Consider the following 16,817-nt stretch of genomic DNA (forward strand, 5'->3'; position numbering starts at 1 on the left):
TTTATTTTGAGACAGGGTCTTGCTAAATTACTTAAGACCTTGCTTTGTTACTGAGGCTGGCCTGGAACTTGAGATCCTCCTGGCCCAGCCTCCGGAGTCATTGGGATTACAGGTGTATACCACCATGCTGAGCATGCTTGCTTTTTCTTTAATGGAAATTTTGTCTCCTTTGGGACAGTGAAAAGACTCTGAAGGGGCTGAGGTTGTGGCTCAGTGGTAGAGTGCTTGCCTAGCCCTGGGTTCAATCCTCAGCATCACATAGAAATAAATAAATAAAGGTATTGGGTCTGGGGTTGTGACTCAGTGGTACAGTGCTCGCCTAGCATATACAAGGCTCTGGGTTTGATTCTCAGCACCACCTAAAATAAGTATTTTAAAATAAAATAAAATAAAGGCATTGTGTTCAACTACAACTAAAAATAAATATTAAAAAAGGGCTCTGAAACCAGATAGTATTGATGATTATGCAATTTGTGAATGTACTTGATGTCACTAATAGCAGAATTTGTATTGTGTGCATTTTACCACGATTTATAAAAGAAATTGAGATGATTATAGATTCATGTGCATTTGTAAGGAATAATAAAAGGGTGTGCTCGGAGCAAGGGGCCTGAAGAATGTTCCTCTGTTTACAACAACCCAACAGGGATCTGGGGTCTTTGTAAGGAAGGGCACAGAACTTATGGCTTCCCTACCAGCAAATGCCCCACATGTGCACCCCTGCATCTCCATATGTGGTTTCTACACAGGATCAGTAGGACAGGGCTCAATATTTTGGGGAAAACTGCAGTATTTAGCGGGGGAGGTGGCCACCTAGAGCCTGTCCAGTTTATACATGGGAGATCCTAGAAATAAAGACTTTGAATCTTTAAGAAAAAAAAAAAAAAAGCCAGCTCGGTGGCTCACACCTGCAATCCTGGCAACTTGGGAGGCGGAGGCAGGAGATACAGCTCAGTGGTCAAGTGTCCTGGATGTAGTCCCCAGTCCTGCAAAACATATAGAAAGAAATAATAGAAGTCCCAAGAACCCTTAGCCCAACCCCTGGTGGTAACTGCACAACCATGGCTCGTCTGCCTTTTCTTTCTTTTTTTTAGTTGTAGCAAAATAAGCTTTTTTTTCCCACCCCCATACCAGGATTGAACTCAAGGCACTTGACCACTGAGCCACCTCCCCAGCCCTATTTTGTTTTTTACTTAAAAGAGACAGGGTCTCACTGAGTTGCTTAGCGCCTTGCTTTTACTGAGGCTGGCTTTGAACTTGCAAACCTCCTGCCTTAACCTCCCAAGCTGCTGGGATTACAGGTGTGCACCACTGCGCTGGCTAAAATACACATTTTTTTATTTATTGCACAAGAAAAAGTGAGGCACCTGGACATTGGCCATGCGTTGGTGGTTGCCGGTAGCCTCAGTTCCTCCTCAGCATCAAGATCAACCCTGGGCTGGTCACTGAGTGGACAGAGGGAACAGACATGGCCTCTGCCCTCAGGGAGCTTGTGGTGACGTGGGGGTCCCCACTGCAGGCTGGGAAGGTGATGTGGTAGAGTCATGAACGTGGGTAGAAGCTTGCCAGGTGACCTTGGGCATATGCAGGGCACATGTGCCACGATGGCACGATAGGCCACAGAGACAGGCCCTCAGCATGGGGCTGCCCCAAGCCAGGAGTTCTGTGCGTTCTGTTGGCAGGGAGACTAGGAGCACTGCAGCAGCAAGGCATGCTGTCCCCTGTGTCCTAGCAGGGTTGGCAGGGAGAAGGAGGGCAGGCCATGGGAGGGAGGCTGGGGCATCTTATTTCAGAACCCTTTCAGAGGGGATGGAGAAAAAGAGAAGGCACATCTGACCTGGGTCTGCCTGATTATGGGGGACGTCCCCTGCCACCTCCTGTTGTCCTTCCAGTGCCTCCCGCAGACAGTCCCACTTCCTTCTTTCCTGTCCTGCCCCTCCCCTGCATCACAGCCGTCCCTTCCGTCTGTCCGGTTGTCCATGATACACTACCCAAAAGTCAGTGGCTTCCACCAACAGGCTGTTACGTTCCATCTGCATCTCTGGCTCAGGACAGGGGGCGGAGCCAGCAGGAACTGCTCCTCTCTGCTCCAGTTCTGGGACTCTGGCAGGTCCTGGGAAGGTGACTTCCTGGGACGCAGAGAGAGTGGGCTCCTCAGCCTCAGGCCTCATGGCAGCTCAGGCTGAAAGCTGGCCACCTCTGCCTGCTATTCAAGCCAGGCATGGCCCACCTGTACTGCTTCCCTTGTGGCCTGTTGGTCAAAGAAGGTGCAGCCCAGGTTCTAGGGAACAGGCCTCAGATTTGGTCTCTCCGTGGGGCTGAAGAATTCATAGCCACCCACAGCCTGTCGTGCCAGGTCCATAGGGGCCGAGGATGCTTTCAGTGTTTGTCCTCAAACCTGTGGGTTGGCTTTATCCCAAGCACACAGCACATCCTGAAGCCGTGGCGTGCTCTCCTTTCCCCGGGGTGGTGGTGTTCAGCATGGGCCAGGCATGTAGGCGGTGCTCAGGGTGCTTGGGGGCACTTCTGCAGGCCTCTGTGCTGTTGGGCTGGCAATGCATCCTCATGTGGCCAGCCTCTCCCCTCCCTTTGCTGGAGCCCCTTCACTCTTTGTAGAATTGTAGCTGGACCTAGAACAACCCTCCCCCAATCTGCATCTCTGGACTCCAGGGCTAAACTGTAGAGTGAACAAAGTTTGAGAGAATGGCCCTTGTGCAGTAGATCCCGGTCCAACCAGCACCTAGGGCCAGGAATCAGGGCAGGCCAGGGTTCTCTGTGGCTCTGTCTATGGTCCAGGGGCATTCTGTCACCAAAATAGAGCAGTGACATGTGTGGCATATAGTTATCCTTTGACCTTGCCAGTGCATCTGGGGGTTGACCTTTGAAGGTGACTGGGTCCAGGGCTGCTCTGGTGTATGCCCACCTCCCATCTGACCCACGGGGACTGGTTTGGAAGCATGGACAGTAAGGACCCACAGCATAAGCACCGCAGTCCTCCTCAGCCTTCCCTCCTTCCCACCACCCCACAGCAGCCCTGTGTCCTCCAGGCCTCAACCCTAAAGCCACCTCCTCACTAATGCCAGTGCAAGGAGCTGCCCCCCCTACCCAGTCACTCTCTCCCCACTCTCAGGATCTGAGGTTGGCCTTGCCTCTCCTGCCCCGTGCCCCACTCCTGCCCCCCACACAGCGATGCCCCAGTGCCTGGTGTCTGTGGACCCAGAGAGCGCGTGGAGCAGCCTCAGCTCCCCTTGACATGGTTGCACATGGAGCCTGTGCTGGTGCCACTGTTATGAGGGACATCTGTTTCCTCCGTACTCTTTTGGATGATCATAGTATACATGTGACCTGAGCTGATGGGCATTCAGCCAAGAGGTGGCATCCCTGGGACATACTGGAGCTGGCTGATAGGGAGCCACCTGAACTGGTGTGAGCTCATCATAAGAGGCCGACCTGGGTGGGAGAGGAGGCGGTGAGCTTCCTGTTCTGGGAGCGTGTCAGGAGTGGCCTGCAAGATGCCAAGCCACACAGCAACCTCAGTCCCATCTGGCTCTGCGACACCAAACCTGAGTTATTCAGAGAAACAAGAGGCAGGCGAGGCCAGTGCTGACACAGGCTCCTAGTGGTGACATGCCCACGTCCTTGAGATTCTGTCTGAATCCCCTGGGCCCCGTTGGGACCAACCAGCCATGGAGCTGATGTGCAGGGGACTTGGTACCCCCCCACTCACTCACTCAATAGGAAACCCTCGATGGGCACAGGAGCAGGCGAGCCCCTGCCCTAGAGGTGCCCTGAGAGTGTCTGGCAGCTGGAGCCACCAGGGCTTTTTTAGTTTTTTAAGCTGTTGATAGACCTTTATTTATTTATTAATTGCTTATTTATATGCAATTAATTATATGCTGAGAATCGAACCCAGGGCCTCACACATGCCAGACAAGTGCGCTACCACTGAGCCCCAGCCCCAGTCCTCCACCAGTGTTTTTTGTTTTGTTTTGTTTTTTAAATATTTATTTATTTTTTCGTTGTAGATGGACACAATACCTTTATTTTATTTATTTATTTTTATGTGGTGTTGAGGATCAAACCCAGGGCCTCACAGGTGCTAGGCGAGCGCTCTACCCCTGAGCCCCAGCCCCAGCCCTCCACCAGGGTCATGACAGCTCACTGGATGGAGCCGGGCAGTAGCTTGTAGCGTAACCATATTCACAACAGCCCCAGAGAGCGAAGTGCAGAGCAGGGACAACAGAGTCCAGGAAAGGAAGCATCAGCAGTGGGGGATAGCCAGTCCCTCAGAGCTTTGGCAGCTCACCAGAACTGCCAGTGACCAGAGGCTTGGATCCTCCAGAGAGCTCTGCCCTCTCAAGCACAGAGGCTTTGTTCAACCAAGGGTGGCATCCCTGGGTCATACTGGAGCTGGCTGGTGGATAGTCCACCGAAGAGATTTATTCTTGTGCTATGAAAAGTGGACCAGTAGATGTAAGGTTTGGGCCAAGGCTGCCTGAGGAGCAGGGGTCCCCGTATCCACCCAGGATCCAGCTCCTGCCTACTCTCCTCACTCCAGTGTGCCACGGTCCAGGCAGTAGGGAACATCACTTGCCCAAGGGCAGAGACAGGAGGGCAGCTGGAGCAGGAGGAACCACTCTGCTGGTTGCCAGGGCTCCAGCTGCCTCTGATGCGGGTCCCCTCCTGCCTGCTGCCATGAGCAGGGCTGCCGGTGGCGCCATCCAGAGTACCCCCCCACCATGTGCCTCTCACATGGCTCCACCCTCCCTGACCTGAAGGCCTCTGCCCTTCTGTCTCCAGCTGAAGGCTCGGGCCAGCTGTGGAGGGAGGTCCCTCTGGCCTGCCTAGCATTCTAGGATGGTTTGAGCCTCTGCTGCAAGAGCGGGCTAGCACAGTCCCCATCCACCTTGCTTCCCGAGGTTTGCTCACCTCCGCCCAGCCTGACATCAGGCCACGTGCCTGTGATCATCCATGTGTCCTCAGTTCCCCACACCTCCCATCTTTCTCTTGTCACCCTTCTTCCTCCTTCCTGAGAAAAGTCTCTTCCTGCTTCCAGCCAGCCGGGGTCACCTTGGTCAGCATCCATTCCAGTCCCAACGACCAGATGCTGTGGGCCCTCGACAGCAGGTGGAACGTGCATGTCCGGACCGGGATCACCGAGGAGATGCCTGTGGGGACTGACTGGGAGCACGTGCCTGGTAGGAAGAAGCCATGAGACCATCCCAGTGTCCCACACGTGGCCACAGTCGTCAACCGACATGTTTGTGGCAGCTGCCCCACTCAGTGTTCTGTTTTGCCTCCGGTGTCCTGTTGGGCAGGTGACAGACAGGAATCTGCACCATACTCCATTAGCCAGGCATGACAACACACGCCTGTGATCTACTCAGGAGGCTGAGGCAGGAGGAGTGCAAGTTCAAGACCAGTCTAAGCAATTTAGCAAGATTCTGTCTCAGGATAAAAGATGATAAGGGCTGGGGATGCGACTCAGTGCTAGAACACCCACAGTTCAATCTCATCGCCGAAATAAAGACGCACTCCCTCCTTGGCAGACCCAGGCCACCTTCCTGGTGCTCTGGTAACATGACAGCTTTCATACAGCCAGACCCTCTGTCCTTTGGCTTCAGGCGCTCGTGGCTTGGCTAGCCCCACAGTGGGCATCCTTTCCCTTGGTGCCCAGTGTGGAGCGGGCACTGTGTCCTGCAGGAAGTACTGGTAGACAAGGGCAGAACCCGGAAAGTGCCATGGTCAGGGAGGGGTGTCCCGTCCCATGCTCAGGTGCTGAGCAGGATGCCTGGTTTCCCACAGGGCTGCAGGCCTGCCAGCTGGCACTGAGCACAAGGACCGTGTGGGCCCGCTGTCCAGATGGTGACCTGGCCCGGCGCTACGGCATCACAGACAAAAACCCTGCTGGGGACTACTGGAAGAAAATTCCCGGAAATGCGTCCTGTTTCACAGGCAGGTGCCCAGGCAGGATCCTCGGAGTCGTGTCAGAGGGGCTCTCAAAGAGGCTGCTCCCACCAGGCTCTGCACTCCCAAAGCCAGGACGGAGGGCGGGACGACTCGGGAGGGACTGAACACGTGGGCTCTCTCAGGCTTCTGGGCCAGCACAGGGTACTGTGTGCCCATGAAGCACAATTGGGGAAGTGGCTTGTCCAGGTCCCTGAGCTCACCTGTGCCCTTACCCCAGCCCTGTGATACAACCGTCTCTGCTTGCCTCTTGTCTTGCAGTGACCGCGTCCGATGAGCTGTGGGCAGTGGGCCCCCCAGGCTACCTCCTCCAGCGGCTGACTAAGACATTCAGCCGTTCACATGGCACCCAGAAGAACAGTCAGGTGGCCACCACCCACCCTGAGGACCTGGAGGATGAATGGGAGGTCATCTGAAGGAACTCTGGGCAGCCACTCAGGAGGGAGAATGCCAAGGTTCTTCAGTGGACACTGCTGATTTCCAAGTCACTCACTCGTCAATGCCTCATCAACCCTGCCCAGACACGTCTGTTCTCATGGACGCCCCACACCTGCCTTCATCTATGTTGATTTCCATCTCATTCCAGCACCCAGCGCCTCAGCTGAGTGCCCGGAGCTGTTGCTGTAGCAGCAGCACCTCTGACCTCTTGCCAAGGTCACCTCCAAGCAGGTGCAATGGCTGTGGCCCCATTGCATGCACTAGTTCCCTGTGCTGAGGTCAAATTCTCCACACTCCAGGTCCTGTTTATGGGAGACAACGTGGGGAACAGGGCAAGTCTGAACCAGGATCCAGGGACACCTGTAGCCAGCACAGGCAACAGGGCACCCGGACTGTGTCCACGTGAGTAGTCCTGGGCTCAGTGCAGCTACAGGTCAGTGCCCTCCAACCTCTGGACGTGCCTGGTGATGGTGTCCTCTTCCTCACAGGGCCCCACTTCCTCCCTGAGAGGCAGGTTCCATTGCACACTGCCTGCTCCAGGAGGAACTTGGGGCCGTCCGTGTTGGGGAGAGGGCGCTGGCCGTGCAGGCTGAAGACACACACAGGCACACCACGCCTCACTGCTGCCTGCACGGCCAGCAGCAAACGCGCCTCACCAGACAGTGAGGGCTGCTGGGGGCCAGCTAGTGAGCGTCAGGCTCTGTCTCGGGCGGCCTGGCCCAGGAGTACCCTGGTCAGACGCAGGGGAGCTGAGCTGTGGTAGCTAGCTTAGAAATGTCCTTGGAGTGCTGTCAAATGCTGCTGGTGGATGTCACAAAGCCAGATATGTCCTCGGAGGACAGATCTCCTAGTTATTGCCTTTTTTGTTATATTACAAACCTGCATAAGATACCTCATTTGAAATCAAATCTTACAAATTTAGAAGAGAAGTGTATTTCTGGAGACAAGGGAGGGCCTTCTGTTCCTTCCAGAGGGTTAGCCTGAGCCTGTCCTGTCTTGGCTGGGGCTTCAGAGCAATGGCCATCCCCAGAATGTCCTTGACTGGCAGCCTGGCCTGGTGCCCGGGTAGGTGACACAGTGCCTGCTGTAGAGAGTTGCTGTGGCCTCCTCCTGGTGGTCTTTGTGGTCCACAGGCATCTTGAGTTTCAGGACGAGGCTGCTCCACCACGTGTCCACCCTGAGCCCGCCCCTGGCAGCTCCCAGCTGGACTCTCGGCTGACTGCTACCCCACCTTGCCCAGGCTGGGGAGCCCCCACAGGCCTTGGGAAGGACCCCCCGGCAGCCATGGAGAGGGAGGCTTTTCAAATCTCAGCAGGAGATGCTGAAACCCACTTCACTTTTATAGAGCCCTTTTGTAAGAGTTTGGTGACTGTGGAGGCACCCCCAGGTGGGCTGCTCCTCTTCTGCATCTGTTGTGCCTTGCCGGCTCCGCCCGGATGGCAGCGCCCTCCTAAGCCCGTGGGACCTTAGTGCAATTAAACCCAAGTCTAGTTGATACTTTTAGACTACTTTTAGCTTCTGTGCTTTGCACAGTTTTATTTCTGGTTTTAATTTTAGTTGTGCTTTGAGATCGTGCAATAAACTAGACTTTTTCCAAACCTGGTCAGGTCTGATGCTTGAGCCGGGAGAAGGCGCGCTTAGGTATTTCCCAGGGATGTGCTGGGAGGCGCTCCAGCCCAGCCTCACTGGCAGGAGGGTGCTGCCTCCTGGCCTCGTGACCTGGTGGGTGTTGAAATGTGCACCAGCATGTCCAGGAGGTGTCACTGTGATGGCTGCTCCAGAGCAGGATGCACCCAAGGTGGCCTGGGAAGGATGGCCCTAAAGTGGGGTGGGGCACAGGGATTCCCCTCTTGGAGCCAGGGGCAGGTTGTGGGGTTTCTGTGACCCTGCCCTACTAGGAACTAACATCTGAAAAAAGACCACATCCAAGGTTCCAGGAAGCCACCTGAACAAGAAATGTCAGACCGGTGTCAAGAAACGGCCAGGCTTTAGAGACATCAGAGAAAACTTGTGTTAAAAGGAGACTTGTAGGGGCTGGGGTTGTGGGTCAGTGGTAGAACACTTGCCTAGCACGTGCAAGGCCCTGGGTTCGATCCTCAGCACCCCATAAAAGTAAATAAAATAAAGGTATTGTGTCCAACTACAACTGAAAAAATAAATATTTAAGAAAAAAAAAAAAAAAGGAGACTTGTTTCATGCTCCAGAACAGGAGACCAAACATGAAATTTCTCCTCAGAGAAATTTGCAGGTACAGCTCATTTTCAGTAAGTTTCCTCCACATAACCAAAGTGCCCACACGGCCCCATGATGGCCAGGTGTGCTGCTAGGAGCTCGCAGCCTTGCAGCCTCTATTAGCCCTGTGAGACTCGGGATCCCGTTAACATGCTCACCTTCGTGTAGGGAGCTCAGGTGATTGATGCCACCTCACAAATAGGTGAGAACTGCAAAGAGCGGTGACCAGAGCCCCAGGAGGGCTGGCATGTCAAAGGGCCCACAGCACCATGCAGTCCAGATCCTCGGAGATGCAAGATGGAGGTGCCGCAGATGCGGGCAGGGGGGTTCACAGCTGATGTTGGCCACTGCTTAATTCTGGCAAAATAATAGTAAGTGGAAGAAAGAAATGGAGGAAGTCTCTGTCTTCTGAATGGCTTCTGAATAGAAATCATGACAAGGCCACGAAAGAAAGTCCACGTACAAATTTGATTTCTTCAAAATGCAAAGTCTAAATAAAAAATCCTGCACAGGACTGGAGATGTGGCTCAGTGATACAGCATCTGCCTGACATGGATGAGACCCTGCATTCAATCCTCAGAGCACAAACCCAGAACAGGAGACCAAACATGATGTGGAGCCAGCCAACCTACACACCTCTCGTAAGTTAACGCGGAGCCAGGTGTGGTGGTCCACCCCTGTAATCCCAGCAACTCAGGAGACCGGGGCTGGGGGATTGCAGTTTGAGGCTTAACCTCAACAACTCGGCAAAGCCCTAAGCAACTTAGACCCCATCTCAAAATGTGAAAAAGGGCCAGGGATGTGGCTCAGTGGTAAAACACCCCTGGGTTCAATCCCCAGCACCACAACAAACAAAAATCAAAGAGGGATGCAATGACAAGTAAGATCCTGAGGTGGAGTGTCTACCACAGGCCTTGTCCAAACCCACGGGACAAACGCATCAGACACAAGCAGATGGAAGAGCACGTGTCGAAAGCACTCCCAAAGCTGGGCTCGGTGGCATTCGCCTGTAATCCCAGCGGCTCAGGAGGCTGAGGCAAGAGGATCGTGAGTTCAAAGCCAGCCTCAGCAAAAGCGAGGCACTAAGCAACTCAGTGAGACCCTGTCTCTAAATCAAATACAAGGGCTGGGGATGTGGCTCAAGCGGTAGTGCGCTTGCCTGGCATGCGTGCGGCCCGGGTTTGATCCTCAGCACCATATACAAACAAAGATGATGTGTCTGCCGAAAACTAAACAAATATTAAAAATTTCTCTCTCACTCTCTCTCTCTCTCTCTCTTTAAAAAAAAAAAATTCTCTCTCTCTCTCTCTCTCTCTCCTCTTTCTGAAAAAAAAAAAAAAAAATCAAATACAAAATAGGGCTGGGGATGGGGCTCAGTGATCAGTGCCCCTAAGTTCAATCCACAGTACCTCCCCACCAAAAAAACACTGCCAAAGTCAGGCGTGGTACCACCGGGCAAGGACCCAAACGTGTCACCATGAACTCCACTTCTGGAAACCTGCACTCAAGAACACCAAGACATCCAGCACCCATTCCTCATAAGGAAGTTCTGAAAGCAGCCTGCGTTGGGGAGGGCCAGGCCACCTGAGCGCAGGCCCAGCGAAGTGTGGTGCGTGCTGGCAAGTGGCCCTCCTCACTGTGTCAGTGAAATCCCCTGTGTGGGTGCGACGGTTTTAAAAAGGAGATGGGAAGAGGGAGGAAGGTGACAACAGCATTGTGGAATGGTGCTTACTCTCCAACCTTCTGGCCGACTTGCGGCTTTTCCCAATTCCAGGGGAGAAAACTGGGAAAGAAACAGGTTCTATATGGGGACAAGAAATTGGTACAGTGGTTGCTTGTAAGCATATACCTTTTGTATCATTTGAATTTTGAGCCATGTAAATATTTTATTCCAAAAATAAATAAATTTACATTTTAAAAATTCAGTTATCTCTGGGCTGTGGTTGTGGCCCAGTGGTCAGCACGTGCCTAGCATGCGTGAAGCCCTGGGCTCAATTCTCAGCACCACATATAAATAAATAAAATAAAGGTCCATTGACAACTAAAAAAATATTAAAAGAAAAAATATTTTCAAAAAAATTCAGGGGCTGGGGATGTGGCTCAAGCAGTAACGCAGTTGCCTGGCATGCGAGCACCACAAAAATAAAATAAAGATGTTGTGTCCACCGAAATCTATTAAAAAATTTCTCTCTCTCTCTCTCTCAAAAAAAAAAAAACAATCAGCTATCTCTAACATCAACTTTTTCTTGTGGGGAGGGAGTGAACTCGGGCACTCGACCACTGAGCCACATCCCAGCCCTATTTTATATTTTTTTTAGAAACAGATAGGGTTCTCACTGAGTTGCTTAGCCTGCTGAGGCAAGCAGCTGGGATTACAGGCATGTGCCACTGCACCTGGCTACTAACATTAACCCTTTACTGTATCAATGCTAGTTGAGTCAAATATTAAAAAAAACCACCAAAGACTTCTTTAAAATCTTACTTACAGTTGGCACGTGCCTGTAATCCCAGCTGCTCTGGAGGATCACAAGTTTGAGGCCAGCTTCAGCAATTTAGCAAGGCCCTTAGCAACTTAATGATGCCCTATCTCAAAATTAAAAAAAAAAAAAAAGAAAGAAACACAAGAGTTGGGAATATAGCTCAGTTGTAAAGTGCCCCTGGGTTAAACCCTCGGTACAAAATGATAAATAAATTGTAGCCAAGTGTAGCATTACACACTTATAATTCCAGTGACTCAGGAAGCTAAGGCAGGAGGATTATAAATTCAAAGCCAGCCTGCACAATTGAGCAAAACCCTGTCTCATAAAGAACCGGGGCTGGGGTTGTGGCTCTGTGGTACAGCACTTGCCTTGTATATGTGAGGCACTGGGTTTGATTCTCAGCACCGCATATAAATAAATGAATAAAATAAAGGTCCATCAACATCTAAAAAAAATATTTATTTAAAAAAAAAAAAAACTGGGATGCCGGGAGTACAGTGACCCGCTCCTGTAATCCCAGTGGCTTGGGAGGCTGAGGCAGGAGGATCGCTGGAATGGCCCACTCCTATAATTCAAATGGCTTGGGAGGCTGAGGCAGGAGGAACGTGAGTTCAAGACCAGCCTCAGCAACTTAGCGAGGCGGTAAGTAACTCAGTGAGACCCTTCTCCAAATAAAATACAAAAAGGAGCTGGGGATGTTGCTCAGTGGTTAAACACCCCTGGGTTCGATCTCCAGTACCAAAAAAAAAAAGTAAAGAATGGGGGATGTAGCTTTACCTTGGGTGTGGCAGGCGCTTTAGAGAACCCCTTGAGTTCAAACTCCATCACCACAAAAACAAAAAACAAACAAAATCCCGTAAATCATAAACATGATGTCTGTCTACATAAAAGTTAAAACTTTTGTACAGCTAAAATAACCATATCACCTTCAAAAAAAAAAAAAAACATGCACCAAGTATGTGTCAAAGGGCTAGTACCTTTAATACACGGTTCTGTTTTGTTTTTGTATTATTGGGGATTGAATTCTGGGGCACTCAACCACTGAGCTTCATTCCCAGTTCTTATTTTTGAGACACGGACTCACCAAGTTGGCCAGACCAGCCTACAACTTTCCATCCTTCCTTAGCCTCCCAAGATGCTGAGATTAAGGCATGTGTCACGGCCCCTGGCTTGGTCACTGAACTCTTCTTAATGAGCTGGGTTCAGGGCTCTTGGAACATTGCTGGGCACTTGGTCATACATAGGGGGAGAGAGTAGTGACATTTAAGAAATAAACCAACAAACCAATGTGCTTCGTCACAGAGAATGAGGTTTGTCAGTCACCTGCCACGGACCAAGAGCAGAGCTGCCATACGCCAAGGGCCTGGGCCTGGCTGGCTCTGACTCCCTCCAATCCTCTGGGTCTGCCCCGAGTCCCGCAAGCTCACTGCCAGGAATGACAACAGTGACAGATGCACCAGGGTCCTCACAGCCCTTCCTGGGTGTGGCAAGCCAAACTCTGGGGCCCCCTTCGCTCTCCCAGCAGCAGGCACCAGATAACCTTATCTGCCAGCACCACGTGAAGTTCTCTGCTCCACTGCAGGGTGGAGGGTTGGGCCAGGCCGGCTGCTGAGCTGTGCCGGGGTCAGGCTCCACTCTGGTCTGTGGCCTCCTGTGACTCCCTGTGCCCTTGCCTCATCCACCCCAATCAGTGAACACTAAGGTGTCCTTGCCTCTACCCACTTGCCCATGTGGGCACAGGGGTCAACCAGTCACTCAGCAATGATGTGGCTGTCCCACAACTACTGTTACCCCACAGAGTACCTGAAACAAACCACCCTCCGGAGCCCTAGACCGTGCCCTGCACCTTCCTGCAGCTGGGGATTCCTGCCCATAATTCCTCCAGATGGCAGGATCCCATACCTGCCTCCTCCTGGTTGTCCCAATGGGTTCTATAGAGGGACCCTCCCCTAGGCCAGGGGTCCAAAGGTTGTCACTAAAGGAGGGGAAGTACAGGGACATCTAGCCCTGGACAGACTGACCCAGAGGACAACACCAGACAGGAGAGATGTGAAGTCTATACCCAATAGCTGTCCAGCTTTCTAGACAGAATGGCTGGGCTGACAGGCTCCCAAAAGCCTGACTGGCCCCACCCCAGCAGTCCTGCAGTCTACTGCTGTCCTTCAAAGGAAGAAAGTGCAAGTCCTCTGCAATGGCATCCTTATTGTGAGAACCAGGGAGCCTTGATGCCCTAGGCCTGGGCAGCTAGTATCCACTAAGTGCAGAGGTTCAAAGAGGCTGTTTAGCTGGTCCAGGGCACAACAGGAGGGGAGAAGACCCTCTCCAGTCTGGATCTGGGCTCAGAAGGTCGTGTGCCCTCTTCATCTTTCCCTCTCCATTCCCACTAGGACAGTATACCACCCACCCCACACTCCTGCACAATGGGGGAACATCCTTTTCAGGGTTGGCAATAAGCTGAGATGGTCCAAAATCCCTTGAAGACAGATGAGAAAACCAGGGCCCAGGGCAGAGGTTTTGTCCAAGGTCACCCTGAAAGTGGGTATTGGGTCTAGATCCCCAGGCAAGATCTGTTGTCTGGGCCTTCCCCGCCCTCCCTCCTAGACTCTGCCACCTGGCAGGCAGGCTCCCCTCAGGAACACTGGGTGCAGGGCAGGCAGCAGGTGCCCTGGCAGGACATCACAGCCCTCCAGCCCATGCAGACCCAGCAGGATTCCCCAGCCAGGCAGCCTGGCCACCCTGCCTGGTCCTGAGGCTCCTCAGGAGTGGTACATCTTCTCAGTCAGTCCCCTCATCCTGCAGGATGGCAGCACACTCACAGGGTAACAAATCTTCTTGGAGAAATCAGCTCTCCAGTCACAGGCAAGAAGCCTGCCCCTGGGGTGACACACCCACCCCTCCATCATCATGGACACCATCTAATGCCCACTCTGAGTGGGCCAGGGAGTCATCCCTGGACCAAGAGGAAAACACACCTAACCCCAGGAGGGGATAAGAAGCTGGGGGCCCCAGGCCTGGGGCCTACCAGGTACAATGGCTGAGCTGAGAAGCAGGAGCCCCAGGAAACTGCCTGCCAGTTGTGGGCAAAGAGCAAAAGGTGGTGACAGAGTCAGAGCCAGGCCTGGGTGGGCCAGCTATCAGTGGGAGATACAGGAAGCCAGTGACACCCAAGGGGCTCATGGCTAGAGTAGGGTGGGGATACAGGAAGGCACAGCCTGGGTCAGGCCTCTGCCAAGCTCCTGGCACAGCAGACTGCCCAGTCCTGCTTGTCCCCCCTCAACTGCAGGATCAGGTCCAGGCCCCACCAGAGAGTTCACTACGAGAGCCTCCTGTCATAACTCCCCACTGGGCCTGTCCTCTTGGCCTCCAGGCCTCTGCACATTCCGTCCCCCTGCTTGCACAAGTCAGTCCCCTCCCCCTGTGCCTGCTCAATTCCTGCTCAGCTCAGCAGCCACCCTCTTTGGGACACTCCCAGCTCCAGATCTGAGTGGGAGGCTGGTCCTCACCCCTTTGCAGAGCTAGGCAATGAGGGGAGTATATGACCGGAGCCCCACTTGGGCAGGAACATGGGGAGCTGGATCCAGCTGCACCCAGGAAACCTGGGAGCCTTGCGCCATGGCATGTGACAGATGAAGCAGATTCTCCTGTACAGAGATCAGTAGATGTAAAGTGCAGGTACAATGCTCCGAAAAACAGTTCTGTCCCCAAATCCCGCACCCCCTGGGTCTAGCCCTTGCCAGTGAGGTCCAAGGGCTGCAGGAAGGGCGGCAGCGGCAGCTCATCCAGGGCCTCAGGGAAGCGGCCAGGAGAGATGGCGGTGACCAGCACCTGCATGGCACGTGCAAAGAGAGATGGCGGGGCCAGGCCTGCCAGCCACTGGAACTTGTCCTCACCCAGAAGCCGCTGCCAGCGCGGTCGGTCATCCAGCAGCTCCCGGCGGGCTGGGCCTGCGGCACCCGCAGGGGTGTACAGCGCCAGTAGGTCAAGCAGTAGCAGGCGGCGCTGGCGTGGCTCCCCAGACACAGTGTTGGCGGCAGTAGCGGAAGAGGCAGCCCCAGCGGCAGGGACAGAGCCTGCATCATGGCCCAACTGGCGCAGCAGCAGCTCCAGTGGTGTGAGGCCACCACCATCACGGAGGCCAGGCGAGGCGCCGTGGCCCAGAAGCAGGAAGAGGCACTCGGGGCGCGCCAGCTCACAGGCCACGTGCAGCGAAGTGCCACCACCCTCCACGCGGCTACAGCCACGCCGGTCCAGCAGGCGCGCGCGCTCCTCAGCTGGGAAGTCGCGCACAGTGCGCAGGATGCGCCGCAGGATGCCCACTCGGTTGTAGCGCACAGCCAGCGGCACGTGAGGCCCTGGCGCCGCACAGCAGCGGAAGCCCGCGCTGGGTGGCGCAAGTGCGCGCCGCGGGAAAGTGGCCAGCAGGTAGTGTGCGTAGGCCTGGTGGTCGTGCACCAGCGCGTAGAGCAGAGCCTCCGAGGGTGAGTAGGCCGCGGCGCGCCCGCGCTCATCCCAGTGGAAGGCCTCGCTGGCGCGCATGTCCTCCAGGAGCCACACGGGAAGCAGGTCGCGCACCGCCTGGTAGAAGGCAAAAGACGACTTCCGGCATTGTTTCTGTGCCCGAGAGCGGGCTGCGCCGTCTGCACCGCCCCCAGGCCTTGCGTCCCAAGGCATGCTGGCAGCCTCAAGGCATGGGCCCCAGGACAGACCAACCTGCGGGCAAAGGGTGCAGTGAGGAGAGGGCTCCGGCTTCATCACGACCCTCTGACGTGGGTTGTCCCATCTACCCCCAAGGCCCCACTGGAGCCTTGAGCTTTCTGTCTGGGACTCTCCTACCTGCCTCCTGCCTCAGCCTGGCCCCTGCAGTCATTGCCCCTACCTATAGTCTCTCCTAGGCCCAAAACCCACAGCCTGCTTTCTTGATCTGGCAGCACCTGATCTCCCTCCCTGAAGTTGTCTTGCTCTCTGGCACCCGCTAGAGAAACCCTAACCTGGTCAGCCCTTCAAAGTCTCCCACCCCTCTCCAGCCCGGAAAGGGGGGGAAGAGCGCCTGTTCCCACCTCTGCCAGGTCCATAACCCCGAATAAGAAGCCAGGTAGTTGACAGGAAAACTCAGGCCCATATCTCAACCTGAGCCAAATCCATTTTCCGCCCCTAACTCCCCGACGACTCCAATCCCACCTCTGCTTTGATCTTGCCCTCGGACCCCTTACCACTGTCAGGCCCCCTGAGCCTCTTCCCAGGCTGATCAGACCTACCTGGTTCCTGACACACGATCACCAGGTTCCGTGATTGTCTTTCACCTTCCCTCAAGAAACCTCAGCTTCCTCATCTGTAGGAGAGGGAGTGGATTGTGGCCGGTTGTGGCTGGCTGTGAGCCCCAGCAGGGCGAGTGGGGGAGTGGCTCCGACCCTACATCTCCTCTGGGTCAGTGCCCCTGGGAGGAGGCAAAGGGTGAAGTCAACCTAGAGGCTGCACTTCAGTCTGCAGTCCCTCCCCTCCCGTTCGGCCGACGCCTTTCTGGATCATCACACAGGATGCTGGTACTGCCACCCATTTACCAGCAGGGGACAAGCTTATCCAAGGTCAGTCACCAAGTCATGGTGGAAGCAGTTCCAATTTGGGCTCATTCCAACATGGTGAGGACCCCAGCCTGAACTCTGACCCTGCCTTCAATGCCCCAGCCCCTACCTGAGCCCCGCC

At 54.2% G+C, this 16,817-nt stretch overlaps 2 protein-coding genes and 1 non-coding gene across 5 annotated transcripts in view; 2 read left to right on the top strand and 1 right to left on the bottom strand.

Moving 5' to 3' along the window:
• The window catches only part of Tecpr2 (tectonin beta-propeller repeat containing 2), an 82,393-nt gene extending 74,390 nt beyond the window's left edge, over window positions 1–8,003 (top strand). For all 3 annotated transcript variants that reach the window (XM_048799372.1, XM_015495913.2, XM_015495908.2), the window contains 3 exons: window positions 5,057–5,198; window positions 5,806–5,955; window positions 6,229–8,003. In XM_048799372.1, coding sequence (XP_048655329.1) covers window positions 5,057–5,198; window positions 5,806–5,955; window positions 6,229–6,383 — 447 coding nt within the window. In that variant the 3' untranslated portion in view covers window positions 6,384–8,003. The remainder of the gene's footprint in view (window positions 1–5,056; window positions 5,199–5,805; window positions 5,956–6,228) is intronic.
• On the top strand, window positions 588–714 carry LOC125615415. The gene has a single exon (XR_007346074.1). It is a non-coding gene; the product is annotated as a small nucleolar RNA SNORA11 (small nucleolar RNA).
• Window positions 8,004–12,073: 4,070 nt separating the features above from the next.
• On the bottom strand, window positions 12,074–16,776 carry Ankrd9 (ankyrin repeat domain 9). The gene is made up of 2 exons (XM_015495925.2): window positions 16,373–16,776; window positions 12,074–15,827 (listed from the first exon to the last, which is right to left on the bottom strand). The coding sequence occupies exon 2, from the start codon at window positions 15,786–15,788 to the stop codon at window positions 14,841–14,843; it is 948 nt and encodes a 315-aa protein (XP_015351411.1). The 5' UTR covers window positions 15,789–15,827; window positions 16,373–16,776; the 3' UTR covers window positions 12,074–14,840.
• Between the last annotated feature and the right edge of the window lie 41 nt (window positions 16,777–16,817).

The sequence above is a fragment of the Marmota marmota genome, unplaced genomic scaffold (genome assembly GCF_001458135.2).
Source record: "Marmota marmota marmota unplaced genomic scaffold, marMar, whole genome shotgun sequence".
Taxonomy (NCBI): domain Eukaryota; kingdom Metazoa; phylum Chordata; class Mammalia; order Rodentia; family Sciuridae; genus Marmota; species Marmota marmota.